This window comes from Fukomys damarensis, unplaced genomic scaffold, assembly GCF_012274545.1.
Source record: "Fukomys damarensis isolate Sample0158 unplaced genomic scaffold, DMR_v1.0_HiC HiC_scaffold_26, whole genome shotgun sequence".
NCBI classification, from domain to species: domain Eukaryota; kingdom Metazoa; phylum Chordata; class Mammalia; order Rodentia; family Bathyergidae; genus Fukomys; species Fukomys damarensis.
The window spans coordinates 28,630,813-28,643,632 of record NW_022900938.1 but is presented as its reverse complement, the minus strand read 5'-3'; the positions used below and the strand labels follow the sequence as shown (position 1 = coordinate 28,643,632).

The 12,820-nt window shown below is 33.4% G+C and overlaps 1 protein-coding gene across 1 annotated transcript in view; it reads right to left on the bottom strand.

The window, feature by feature from the left end:
• Nucleotides 1-12,820, bottom strand: part of Ttc21b (tetratricopeptide repeat domain 21B) — a 60,438-nt gene that overhangs the window by 22,535 nt on the left and 25,083 nt on the right. Inside the window, exons 18-21 of the mRNA XM_010606892.3 lie at nt 11,687-11,759; nt 11,056-11,166; nt 9,898-10,036; nt 5,383-5,489 (exon numbers count right to left, since the gene is read on the bottom strand). Of these exons, the coding sequence (XP_010605194.2) occupies nt 5,383-5,489; nt 9,898-10,036; nt 11,056-11,166; nt 11,687-11,759 (430 nt within the window). The remainder of the gene's footprint in view (nt 1-5,382; nt 5,490-9,897; nt 10,037-11,055; nt 11,167-11,686; nt 11,760-12,820) is intronic.

Here is a 12,820-nt window from a genome sequence, read left to right as displayed (position 1 = left end):
ATATGGTAAGTATGTGTGCTAGGTTTGGAGTCTACATATACACCTACATCTATGTTCATGCCTTTACACACACACACACATACACACTCCAAAAGTTCTGAAACACCTGTTCAGAATAGAATGATCTCTTTCTTGTAGGAAGGGCTCCCTGCACTGGGAATACCTGTGCCTCCCTACACACACACAGAAGTCCTCTGCCATCAGCTGGCCATCAGGAAGTGAAGGCAGAAAGTGGGTTGGAGTCCACTCGTAGCACCTTGGCATCCTGTCCTAAGAATCCAAGTTCCCAGGTATTATCCTCTAAGCATTTTGCTGAAACACTTCCCATCTTTATAGCCCTACCTTGTTTTCCATCTGATCTTAGTTGCAAGTTAAGAAAGAAAGGGAAAATCAAAGAGAAAGTACAATGGATCCTTGCAACAGAGGCCCATGAAAAACTGTTGTCTCTTTATGCAACAAGATGAGAACAGATAATTTGAACTCTGAGCCTTGAGGCAGCCTCAAGGTTTATATCTGCTTGGCCTAATAGTGTTGCTCTCTTTCCCTTTCAAACACACCCTGTTTTGAATGATAAAGTATATGGTCACCTTAGGTCAAGAGATATACACTTTACCTAAACAGACTGAATTTTATCTAGCAACTAAACTCTAGAAAGCCTAGCTTCTAATGCCTTCATAGCTCTTCAGAGAAATTCATTAAGGAGTTTTGTGTAATTCTCTGTCATTTTCTTAAAGATAAATAAAGATAAGGTAGCTTTGGCACTTAAAATATTTTAACAGCTTTAACTTAATAAAATTGTTGTATTTCCCATGTTGTTACTGGTAGTTAATTTAGGATTAGATAAAATTATCTATAATGTGAGTCTGAAAATAGGAATTAAAAAATACTGATGATTAAGAATATTAACATTTTTGAAGATTCTATATTTTAATGAAATCATAAGATTAGATGATACCAAGGAAATCTAATAGTCCAAGCTCTCAGTTTATTCCCACCAAACCAAAAAAATTTTAGAAATTGCCAGTGAAATACACACGCACACACACCACTGAACTTATTAGCTAAAGCTCACAATAAAAACATCTTATAAATTAATTACAGAATACAGAACTCTTCTCATCAAAAAGTGACAAGTAGAAGAGTCCTAGAAAGCATATAGGATTAATACTGAGATGTTCTGAATTGTGTTTCAAGTATGCCTACCCACAAACTACTGTGCATAATTTGGGCAAATATTTTCTGTGGGTTCCTTTCCAAATTTGGAAGATAAGGATAGTAATACATGCATTATTTGTTTACATCAGAGACTTACTGTTTTCAACATAGCACAAGCGCTCAGACTCAGAATGAAGAAAAACAAAAAAACTGTTTTTCAAAAATATAAAGTATTAAGGAAGTGATTATTATGTACAAACACCTGCTAGCTTTAATATGCAGAAATTAGACAAATGCAAAACAAATCAGTATTATGAATCCTTTTCAGAGACCATTACATTGCCTCAAAGAATTTAGGAAGTAATCTCTCCCAGAATGAATCCATGAAATCAACCCATAATGGATTAGGGCAGAGAGAAAGGTAAAATCAATAAAATGAGAGACTATGTAGTAGCTTTACAAGTTGAAAACATGACAAGTTTTAACATTACAAGGGAAAATGACCCATGCATAAGGGGAACAGTTTGTAATGGTCAGAGCATAGGAACTAAGATATACTAAAGTCTGCAGCATCCAAGCAAACTTGGGGTAAGAAATGTACTGTTACATTTCTTTGGTCTAAAGTAATGGAAGAAAGGCATACACATCCCATAAACAGCTCTTAGTTTGCAGCCGCATTTACTGGGTAACATTTTAATCATTTAATACTGCATATAGAATACTTTCAGGAACAGAGTAACAACACCATCTACTCAACCACTATTGAGTCAAAAATAGACACTGTTTATTAAGAACTGTGTCATCACATTTTCAATCATTTGTGCCAAAGAGCAGCTAGGAGTTTTAAGACTTCATGCATATGGAAAAAATCTGTATATGAAATGAGGCAACTGTAATAAACAATGTCATGGAGACCTGAACAATTAGAAAGTATGAAATAAATCAGAAAATACTAAACAAAATCAAAGCATAGGTGCTAGAAAACAAATCCACAGTATGCACAAAAATATTCTCATAAAACTTTTAGATATCTCATAATTACTTGCTGATTGTACAACAGTAAGAGAAACGGCAGATGTAAAGTAAAGCTTCAGATAAGAAAAGGATGTTCATTGTAATCTAGGTAACACTGAAAAAGATATTAAAAGGAGAAATAAACAGTAAACCAACAGAAGAAAAAGTGGACTAAAAATCAAATCCAGAAAAAAGTTTTAAAAAGAGAAGGTAAAATTTAAAGTTTCAAAAATTTAAGAAGGCAGATATAAACTAAAATATAATCCATAATTATACTGAATGTAAACAAAATATCCTAATGAAAAGAAAAGGCTGAATTTAGAGTGGAGAAAATAAAAATTAATTATATGCTGATAGATCTTTAATATAAGGACATGGCAAGTTGAAAAGGACGTGGAAAGGAAAAGATATACATGGAAATACTAACCCATGAAAAAGTTAGAATAGCTACACTTACACTAGACAGAAGACATATTAAGCAAGAAATATTATTAGAAATAGAGGATTATCTTATAATTAAAAGGGGTTATGCATCTATTGAGATGATCATATGATTTTTGTCCTTCATTCTGTTAACATAGTGTATTACATTTATTCATTTATGTATGTTGAACCATCCTTGCATCCCTGGGATAAATCTGACTTGGTCAGGGTGTATGATCTTCATGATGACCCTCTGTATTCTACTTGGCAGTATCTTATTGAGGATTTTTGGATCTATACTCATTAGGGAGATTGGCCTGTAGTTCTCCTTCTGGTTGGGTGTTTCCCTGATTTTAGAGTCAAAGTAATACTTACTTCCAGGAATGAATTTGGAAGTATTGCTTCTCTTTCAACTTCATTAAAAAGTTTATAGAGTACTGGCAATAATAGCTCTTCTCCAAATGTCTTGTAGAATTCAGTAGTGAAGCCATCAGGACCTGGGCTTTTCTTTGTTGGTAATTTTTAATTACATTTTCAATTTTACTGATTGTAATTTAGAAAAAAAATTTAGAATTTTTATATCTTCTTCATTCAACTTTGGTAATTCATATGTATCTAGAAATGTGTCCATTTCGTCTGTTATCCATTTTATTACAGTATAGGTTCCTGAAGTAAGTATTTATGATCCTCTGGATTTCTGCTAAATCTGTTGTAACTTCACCATTTTCATTCCTAATTGCATGAATTTGAGCCTTTACTTCCTTTTTTTATAAGGTTGGCTAAGGGCGTATCGATTTTATTTATTCTTTCAAAAAACCAAATCTTCAATTTGTTGATTTTTTTGTATCATTCTCTTGGTCTTCACTGCAATGATTTCTGCTCTGATCTTTATAATTTCCTCCCTTGTATAAGCTTTGGGGTTCTCTTGCTCTTCCTCTTCTAGGTGCTAAAAATTAACCACTAGGTTTATCTGAGCTCTCTCTGTTTGCCGAGTGTAGGCATTCACTGCTATGAATTTCCCAAGTAAAACTGCTTTCATTGTATCCCATAGATCCCTGTATGTTGTACTGGCATTGTCATTAAATTGTAAAAAACTGTCTAATTTTTTCTTTAATTTCTTCTACGACTCATTGGTTGTTCAGGAGAGTGTTATTAAACTTACATGTGTTTGTGACGTTCTTACGGTTTCTTATGCTATTGATCTCCTGTTTAATTGCACTATGGTCTGATAATGTACATGGGATAACTTCAATTCCCTTGCATTTACTTGAATATGTTCTATGAGCTAGCATGTGGTCTCTTTTGGAAAATGACCTGCGTGCAGCCAAAAAGAATGTATATTCTGACTTTGTGGGGTAGAACACTCTGTAGACATCTATTAAGTCCATTTTTTCAAAAACTTAGTTCAGTTCTAGTATTTCATGGTTGATTTTTTGTCTAGCTGACCTGTCTATTTGTGACAATGGGGTATTGAGGTCCGCACTACAATTGTATTAGTGCCTGTCTTCAGATTGCGTTAGTCTGCTATATATACTTTTAATGGAGTTTTTAATCTCCTGGATATCAGTTTGAATCTGTCTCGTGGATTCCATTTCTTTCTTATGCTGAGCATTCACAACTTCAATCATGGTCCTGAACTCATCTATTTTCTTTTATCTGTTTCTTTTCTAGAGTCTTTAATCATGTCTTTTAACTGGGAAATTATTTCTATTTTGAATATTTTTAGAGCCTCATTCACCTGTATTTTACTTCCTGTGCTATCAGTTCAGATTGTCCAGGTGGTTGATTATCAGACTTTTCAAACTCGTTTTCCTCCGAATTTGCCTTTGGTAAGCTGGAAGAACTGTCTTACTTAAAAGTCTTTGCATTTCTATTATTGTTGTTGATATAGTCCTTGGTTTAATTCCTGGATTGATACTTAGATATGGCTTATCATAAGCATCTTTGTTGCTTGTATTTAGAAACTTTAAGGAATGACTGTTTCTCAGAAGTGTCTTCCAGATATACCTGGTCTTTAGGATTTGAGTCTCTAATAACTTTGGGGCAATCTCATATTTTTTTATACCAGGAAAGATAACAGATTAGCAATCATAACACTAGCTAAAATAGCAACAATAGAATGAAACAGAGTTTAAAAAATGACAACACCCATACATGATTAAAAAAAAAAAGCTGCAGAAAACTGGAAAAGATGGTCTTTATCTTAACTTAATAAAGGCTCTCTGAAAAGCTAATAGCCAAGTTCATACTAAATGGTCAAAAACTAAAAACCTTCACACTAAAATCAGGAATAAAACAAGGATGTCCACTATCACCACTCCTGTTTAATACAGTTTTGTAAGCATTAGCCACAGAAATTAGACAAGAGAAAGAAAGAAAAGCAACTAAGATAAGAAAGGAAGAAGTTAAACTGTCATTATTTGCTGATGATATGATAGTCTATACAGAAGATCCAAAGAACTCCGCCAAAAGACTAAAGACTTCTAGACTTGATTGACAGATTCAGTCTCAGCAACGAGAAAAAAGTAACTAACACAATAACCCAAGTCATGGGACTTAGTGCAAGTATTAAAATAAGTGTCTGCAGCAGCAAAACAAAATTGAAAATACCAGCTTTCCTTAGTTGCTATGATAATTAGCATTATTTCAATTGCACGATACACTCCTGTATGGGTTCTGTTTGGCTTTAATTTCTATGCCTTGTAGGCCAGCAGAAACGGCTTTCCTCCTATGGTTGGCACATTCCCTCTGTACCACCTCCCTCCCACGCCCACAGCCACACACATTCACCTGCTGTAGGGAAGTGACGGCACCTCCAGGTCTTCCAATTTTACTATAAACCTTTGCCAGCAGAACTTGAGACCGTCCATCTTCTATGAGATCCGACAGTTCATTTACTATAAAAGAATAGGATGCACAGGGAAAAAATATTGATCTTAAACATTTATATTTTTCTATATTTTTAAAACTGGCCTCTGCAGAAAAGATTTTGAAAAACAGTGAAGAGGGGCTAGAGATTTGGCTTAGGGTTACACAGCTGCCTAGTATGCACGAGGCCCTGAGTTTGATCCCCTCCACCCTCCAAAAAGAAAGTTAAAAGGTAAGGTCTATTTTTACTTTCGGTCGCTTAACTAAAGTAGGACCAAAAATAAAAGGATTAGGATAATAATAGGCTGGAAGAAAATTTTAAAAATGGATAACACTAGAAGTCTTCCTTTGATAAACACTGAGAGAATAATCTTATAACATAAATGAGCATTTCAAGTTTCATTGTAAGAGTATAAAAAATTGCTGCTCACTGAAGGCATTAAAAGACAAAATAGCTGCTACATGCAATCAAGAGGATAAGCGCTCTTTTTAAAATAAGAGATACTTGATAATCAATAAAATATAGGCATGAAGAGCACCAGTTTAAATGCTAATTCTGCTTAGGTTTTACAACTTACTAGTTCTGTACTTCACTTTCACTTGTAAAACAGACAATAATAGTCCCTATCTTACAAGGTTATTGTAAGAATTTTTTAAAAGCTAGTAAGTTATAAAATAAATTAACAATAATTAAGTGGGCACAAGTAAGAAGGCAGCTGTGTGGGTGAGAGGAGGGTAGGGGATGTGAAGGGCTGTGTAAACCACGGCAAAGCCACGTGCTTAGCCTGAAAGATGCGGGGAGAAGGGTGGCAGAGCAGGCAGGGCTGGACGTACACCGTATCAAGGGCTTACAGCTGCTGTGATGGAAAGTGACTGTCTGCAGATTTACTGCTGAAATCCAGGTAAGGGATGAAAGAGGCTTGGACGCAGGCATAGTTAATGGAAACAGTGACACACAGAAGGAGTCTGAATATATTCATGACATTGAAGCAACAGCATTTCAAGGGCAAAGATGAGGGCAAGGATTTGGGTTTTTAGTAATTACAAAGAATGATAAAGTTATTAATGAGACAAAAAGGCTGCACATGGAATAAATTCAGTTAAATAAGGAGATCAGGAATTTAGATGCAGATGTGGTAAGTTTAAGATGTTTATTAGAACCTGATTTATCAGGTGGGTGAATTTAGATACATGAAGAAAACTGAGTCTTAGATTGCGAAGTTTAAGTAGGGATGCAGCTGGTTGTGGGGGTGCGTGCCTATAGTCTCAGCATTCTCATATGCTGAAGAAGAATCTACCTTTGGCAACTTAGCAAAATCCTGTCTAAAAAGAAAGAAAGAAAAAAAGCTGAGGATGCAGCTAGTGCAAAGGCCCTGTGGTCAACACATCAGTACTGTACGAATGAATGACTAAATGAACAAAAAGTAGGGATGAATAATAATTACATTTGCCTCAAAGATTAATGTGATTGCTAATAAAATAGTACATCAAATGTATATGAAAGATCCCAGCACTCGGGACGCTGAGGCAGGAGGATCGCTGTGAGTTTGAGACCAGCCTGGGCTACATAGTGAGTTTTAGGTCAGTCTCAACTACACAGTGAGACCCTGTCTCAAAAAACAAACAAACAAACAAACAAACAAATGTATATGAAAGCATCTAATCATGTCATGGAGTATGACCTAAAAATATTTAATCAGTGAAAGTATTTATATTAATAAATGTAACATATCCAATGTAAATAAAGCAGAATACTTGAACCTCTCCCTATAATGTTTTCTAAATGCATATCCACATTTAGGCTTTTTGACTGTTTCAAAGGAGGGTCTGATAAATTCATGCATACTTTTTTTCAATAGAACTACCAGCATTTTAGCATAATTAATGGATTCATAATTATGAAGATTTAACCTCAACAAACCTAAATTACAAGGCCACTTTGGAAATACTAGAAAACTTAGGACACTTTGTCTTATTATGGTTCCAAACATATTTTGAAACAGTAAAAACCGTATGATCAAAAGAAAAGAAAAATAATTTAACAGAACAAAAGATTAAAACGAGCCATATATACGGAATTTATTATATAATGAAGGTGCTATTTTAATAAGTGTTGACAAATTAAAATTGGCTATCCATTTTGGAAAGTACATAGTAAGAAACTTTATGTGGATTAAAGTAGATGGGTTAAAGCTCTCAATATAAAAATTAAAACAACAAAGATGCCAGAAAAAAATATGGAAAGATTTGCATAACATTAGGATTAGGGAAACTTTCAGAGAATGCCAAAAAATGTAGATGCCAAAAAGTAAAAAATTAAAAAAGACAGGCAAATATGGTAAGTGATAATTAGGTATTCTATTTTATCAAAGACACAATAAACAATTTGATAAAGGAAGATCAGCCTGGGAGAAAATACCTAAATAATGGGTAATAATACCTGAATAATAGATTTAAAGAAGCATACGTATTAAAGATCAAGGAAAAATGAATTCTAAACAAAAGAATGCCTAAGCTCGCAAGTCATCAAAGTAATGCAAATTAAAATTATTTTTTCTCATGATTGATACTATATAAAATTGAGAAATTTAAACCTTAAGAAAGAACAATAAAGTAAGATTCAACTTTAGGAAGTAAGTAGACATATATTCAAACAAATTTTATCTTAGTATAGTTTCCAGGTTTTTTCCAATTTAAATGTCCATCCACAGAGGACTCATCAAATACACTATGGTATTAACATAGAGTAAAATACATATGCTAAAAAATAAAGGAGTTATATTTGGTGACAAGGAACAAGGTTATTCAACGTAAAATTCACACTGCAGAATTAGATATATTATAACCCATTTAGGCAGAAAAATAATACATACCCAAGTGTCCGTGGTGCACTGGTTCCAGGACTTCTTGCAAATACAAAACCATGGGTTCTCAGACCCATTATACAAAGCTGTGTAGGGTTTGCATACAACCTATGGACACCCTTCTATATATTTTAAATCACCCCAGGATTACAAAGACTACCTAACATTACATAAATATGTAAATATATAATATGTAAATACTTGTCATACTGTATTGTTTAGTAAATAATGACAAGAAAAAAAGTACATTTTTAGTACAGACACAAATCTTTTCAAATATTTTTGATCCATGGTTGATGAATCTGTGTATGCAGAGAACCGACTGCAACTGGGTGAGAAGGAGAGAGACAAGGACATGGAAGTGAAGAGACTGCGGATGACACCATACAAGCTCCTAAATGTTCTTTTCTTTGATGAGTGGAAGGCACGACTTTCATAGGCTTCTGCAACATTTAAATTCTGACAGTGACCAGGCACTTGACTTTAATTATGTATTTTTTCTTTCTACTTGATTTTATTTTAAAAAAGGATCTCAGGAAGTAAATTTGTGCAAAGGGTAATAAGGGAATTCGAAAATTCTAAAAAAATTTTAAACTCACGGATTCTTCACTCAGCATTCTACTCAAGAAATATAAAAAGTTTACCACAAAGAATAAGATGCAAACATATTCATGGAAAATGACAGACAACATCAAAATGAAAGAAAACAAACTTAATTCCTGATAATACAGAGAAAATTTAAAAACTCCGGGTGTTATAAAAATTTTGATGCCACTAGATAGAAGGATATAAATTATGACATCAAACTATATTTGGTATATGTTGTATATGGAAAAATCTGCAGAATAGGAATGAATACGTTTATGAAAAGAAAAACTACACTTACTACATTTATACATATACACACAAATATGTACATATATAATCACAAACTACTTAAAGGAGGCAATCTAAAAGAGGAACAAGTGGAATTCATGGGGAAGAGGTAGTTTATTCATTACTATTCTTATTTGAATTTTTGAAAAGAATGATTTGTAATTTTATTTATTTATTTAATTTGACAAAAGTCTCACTACGTAGTTCAGGCTGAACTCATATAACCCATGCTGGCGTTAAACTCATAGCAATCCTCCTGCCTCAGCCTCATTAGTGCTGGGATTATGGGAATGTATCACCATACTTGGCTGTTACTATTTTAAAAAGTAAAAGTGGTTGCAATTTATAACTTCCTTGATATCATCTTTCACTTTTGGGGGTATTGGGAATCGAACTCAGGACCTTGTGCTTGAGAGGCAGGTATGGTGCCACTAAGCTAAATCTCCGGCCTTTCTTTATATCATTTTGGAAAGTAAGCTATCTTCTTTAACACAATTAACTATTTCATAAATTTGCTATTATTAAATTTAAAATACCTCATTTTAGTAGCATGGCATTTTGATAAATATATATATATATATGAATTTCTCTAACCAATCACATATATGCAATATTAAGACTATAAATACATTATTATGTAATGTAAAATAAATCAGACTCATTAGGTATATTGTTTGAATTAGAAAGATTTTTATACCTTGTTCATGGGACAGTGCATGCTGAAGAACTTTTTCTGCTTTTTCATACAATTTCAATTTTAATAAAAGCTCAGCCAGGTCATAGCAAAGATAATTCTGTTGTCCACTTTTCAGAGCAGCTTCATAGTAAGTGATTGCCTAAACAAAATCAATTTCATTTAGGAAAAAAGATAATGGGAATGGCATTCAAGCACAAATATTTTAAATATCACAGACTTAAGCATCTAGAAAATAACTAGAAATAACCTCAGACGAATCCTACAAATGCACCTGTACTGTCAGTTTAGTACTTATGCCATTTTAAATAGAATCAGGCATCATAAAGCACAACAAACATTTCTTAAAATAATTGTTTAATTAACAGTATTTGGCAAACTTTTTTTACAGATTTTACTCTACTTTTTCCTTTATATATATTTTTTTACTTTTATTAGTCCATGTTTGCAGCACACAAAGATCAGAGAACCCTATAAAAGCACATAATTTGCTAGCTGGTATGTATATGCTTAATGATCAGCTGGAAGAGGGCAAAGTTCAATCAGTTAAAAGAAAACATAGTACTCCTACTAGGGAAAAATAAACCTCACAAAGCATCTGGCTTGCCAAATTGGTTCAACAAAATGGTACTTATGCTTTTTTGCACAATGCAAGAAAAAAGAATAGCAACTTGCCAGGCATAATGGTACATGTCTGTAACCCCAGCACTCTAGAAGTATGAACCACTGGGTTTGCAAATTTGAGCTTAGTCTTAGCAACTTAGTGACTTACTGAGGCCCTGTCTCAAAAAAGGAAAAAAAAAAAAAAATATATATATATATACATACATACATACATATAAAGGGCTAGGATGTATGTAGCTCAGTGCAAAGATCCTGAGTTCAATTCCCCATACCACACACACATAAAAAAGAACTTTATGGTAATTAATTTGGTTGGAAAAAGAAGCTGAATGTAAACCCCAGTATCCAGTCTTCCCAACACGAAGCAATGAAGAACGTGAGATGCTGAGAGAGCCCCTAACATAAATCCCAGTTCATGAATACAAATATGGGGTTTATAACCATCAGAACTGCAAATGGAGCTTGCTGAAGACTTCTCTAGAGCAAAATTTGATCAATTTGATCCAACAGATATATTTCAAACTCTGTAATACTCACTTTTGAATAGTTGTGAGTTTTGACCAATGCTTTCCCAATTTTGCTTGCTAGCATTCCATCTTTTGGGTTCTGATTTAATGCTTGTTTATATGCTACTATAGCTTCTTCAGGCTAAAATTGTTAAACACACACACAAAATGAACAGTAGAAAAAGTTTAAATGGATCCCACTGAATGGCATTTCTACAAGTAAGCTCTATACCCAGAATACTTTATAAAAATAACTAAGTACATATTGAAGCTTAAGAATCTTAATTTCAGAAAGGTGATAGTGAAGAGCGTGGATATAACATATGTTGGTTGTGCAATTATTTATATAGATGACAGTGTGAGATCTGAGAGACAGGTTCCTGATGTTTCAGTTCTGCCAGCCAGTAGCTCTCTTCGTCTATTTAAAAGAGATTCCGGACATACTTCTAGTATCACCTCTATTTCAAATAACCATGGTGTTGAATTATTGAATTGCAATATTAGAAAAGAAAAATTTGATTGTAATAGCTGTCCCCTTTTACTGTAATTAGACTTTCAAATATTACATAAACATTATAGAAGGCCCAATTCATTTTAATAGGTTAAGCTAATCATACAAAATGTCTTAAGAAATACAAGTTAAGTAGCATCAGAAATTTTACCTCTTGAATATTCATGTATGCGTCACCAAGGAGAAGAAAAGATCGAGGGCTGGGCATCCTTTCAGCAATTTCTCTGAAAAATCAGATAAAATCTACTTAGTACACTGAATATAAATATCTTGCAATTTCAATTAAACAACAGCCTTCAGAGTACCTTCTACACACAATGGTGTTATTAAAAAAAAACACGCACTACTAACATTCAGACTGTGTTAGATCAATTGTTTTTGTAATTGAATTTTTTCCATTTTCTGAAATGAAGTAATGGAGTAAAGACAGACATTACCCAGAAATACACATTGATGGAGGAATAAATTTTATTGTCCTTTTATGCAACCTGAATTGTGATATTCATGGCATAAATTATATGACATTAATCACTTTTTTTGGGGGGGTACTGGGGATCAAACTTGGGACGTTGCACTTACGAAGCAGGCGGCAGAACTACTAAGCTAAATCCCCAAACCTATGAATTACTTTTAAAAATAGAAAATCTTCTACTTCAAAATTTATTGCCTATTTACCTGCAAAATTAAATTGTTAAAAGTCAAAATACCAGTTATTTGAGGAATAGTGCAGTTTTATATAACACCTCATGTAAATGGCTCAAAACCTGTATTAAAAAAGTAATTAAATTTCAATTTTACAGATGATGTGAAGAGTTTAATTTTATAGCTAATGTATCAAATCTACCTAAAATAAAAATCTAGGTTCTTAATTGTTATAGTGCATCCAAAACTTTTTTTCCACATATTTCTAGATTATTAGAGGTAACAGTGCTGATATTTTAGGAACAGTTTAGAAAACAAGATAAAGAAACCAGAGAGCATTCATCTGAGCATTATGTGCTACCCACATGCTCTGAATTACTCAGTACTTATGAAGAATCTGAGCAGCATTTTGAGATTAGGTATTTACATGCTATAGATGGGCCAACAATGAATTAATTTTTATCCATATTTTATTATGTTCTCAAGAGATAAGAATATTTTCTCTGACTGGGAGTGACATGGAGTGTGTGTTTGTATATCACATTTTGTTTGGGAGAACATACATCTGTGTTTGTGTGTATGTGTTATTCCTCAATAAGTACTAACATTATCAGTGTGATATAACTTCTAAAGCTTCTGCTCT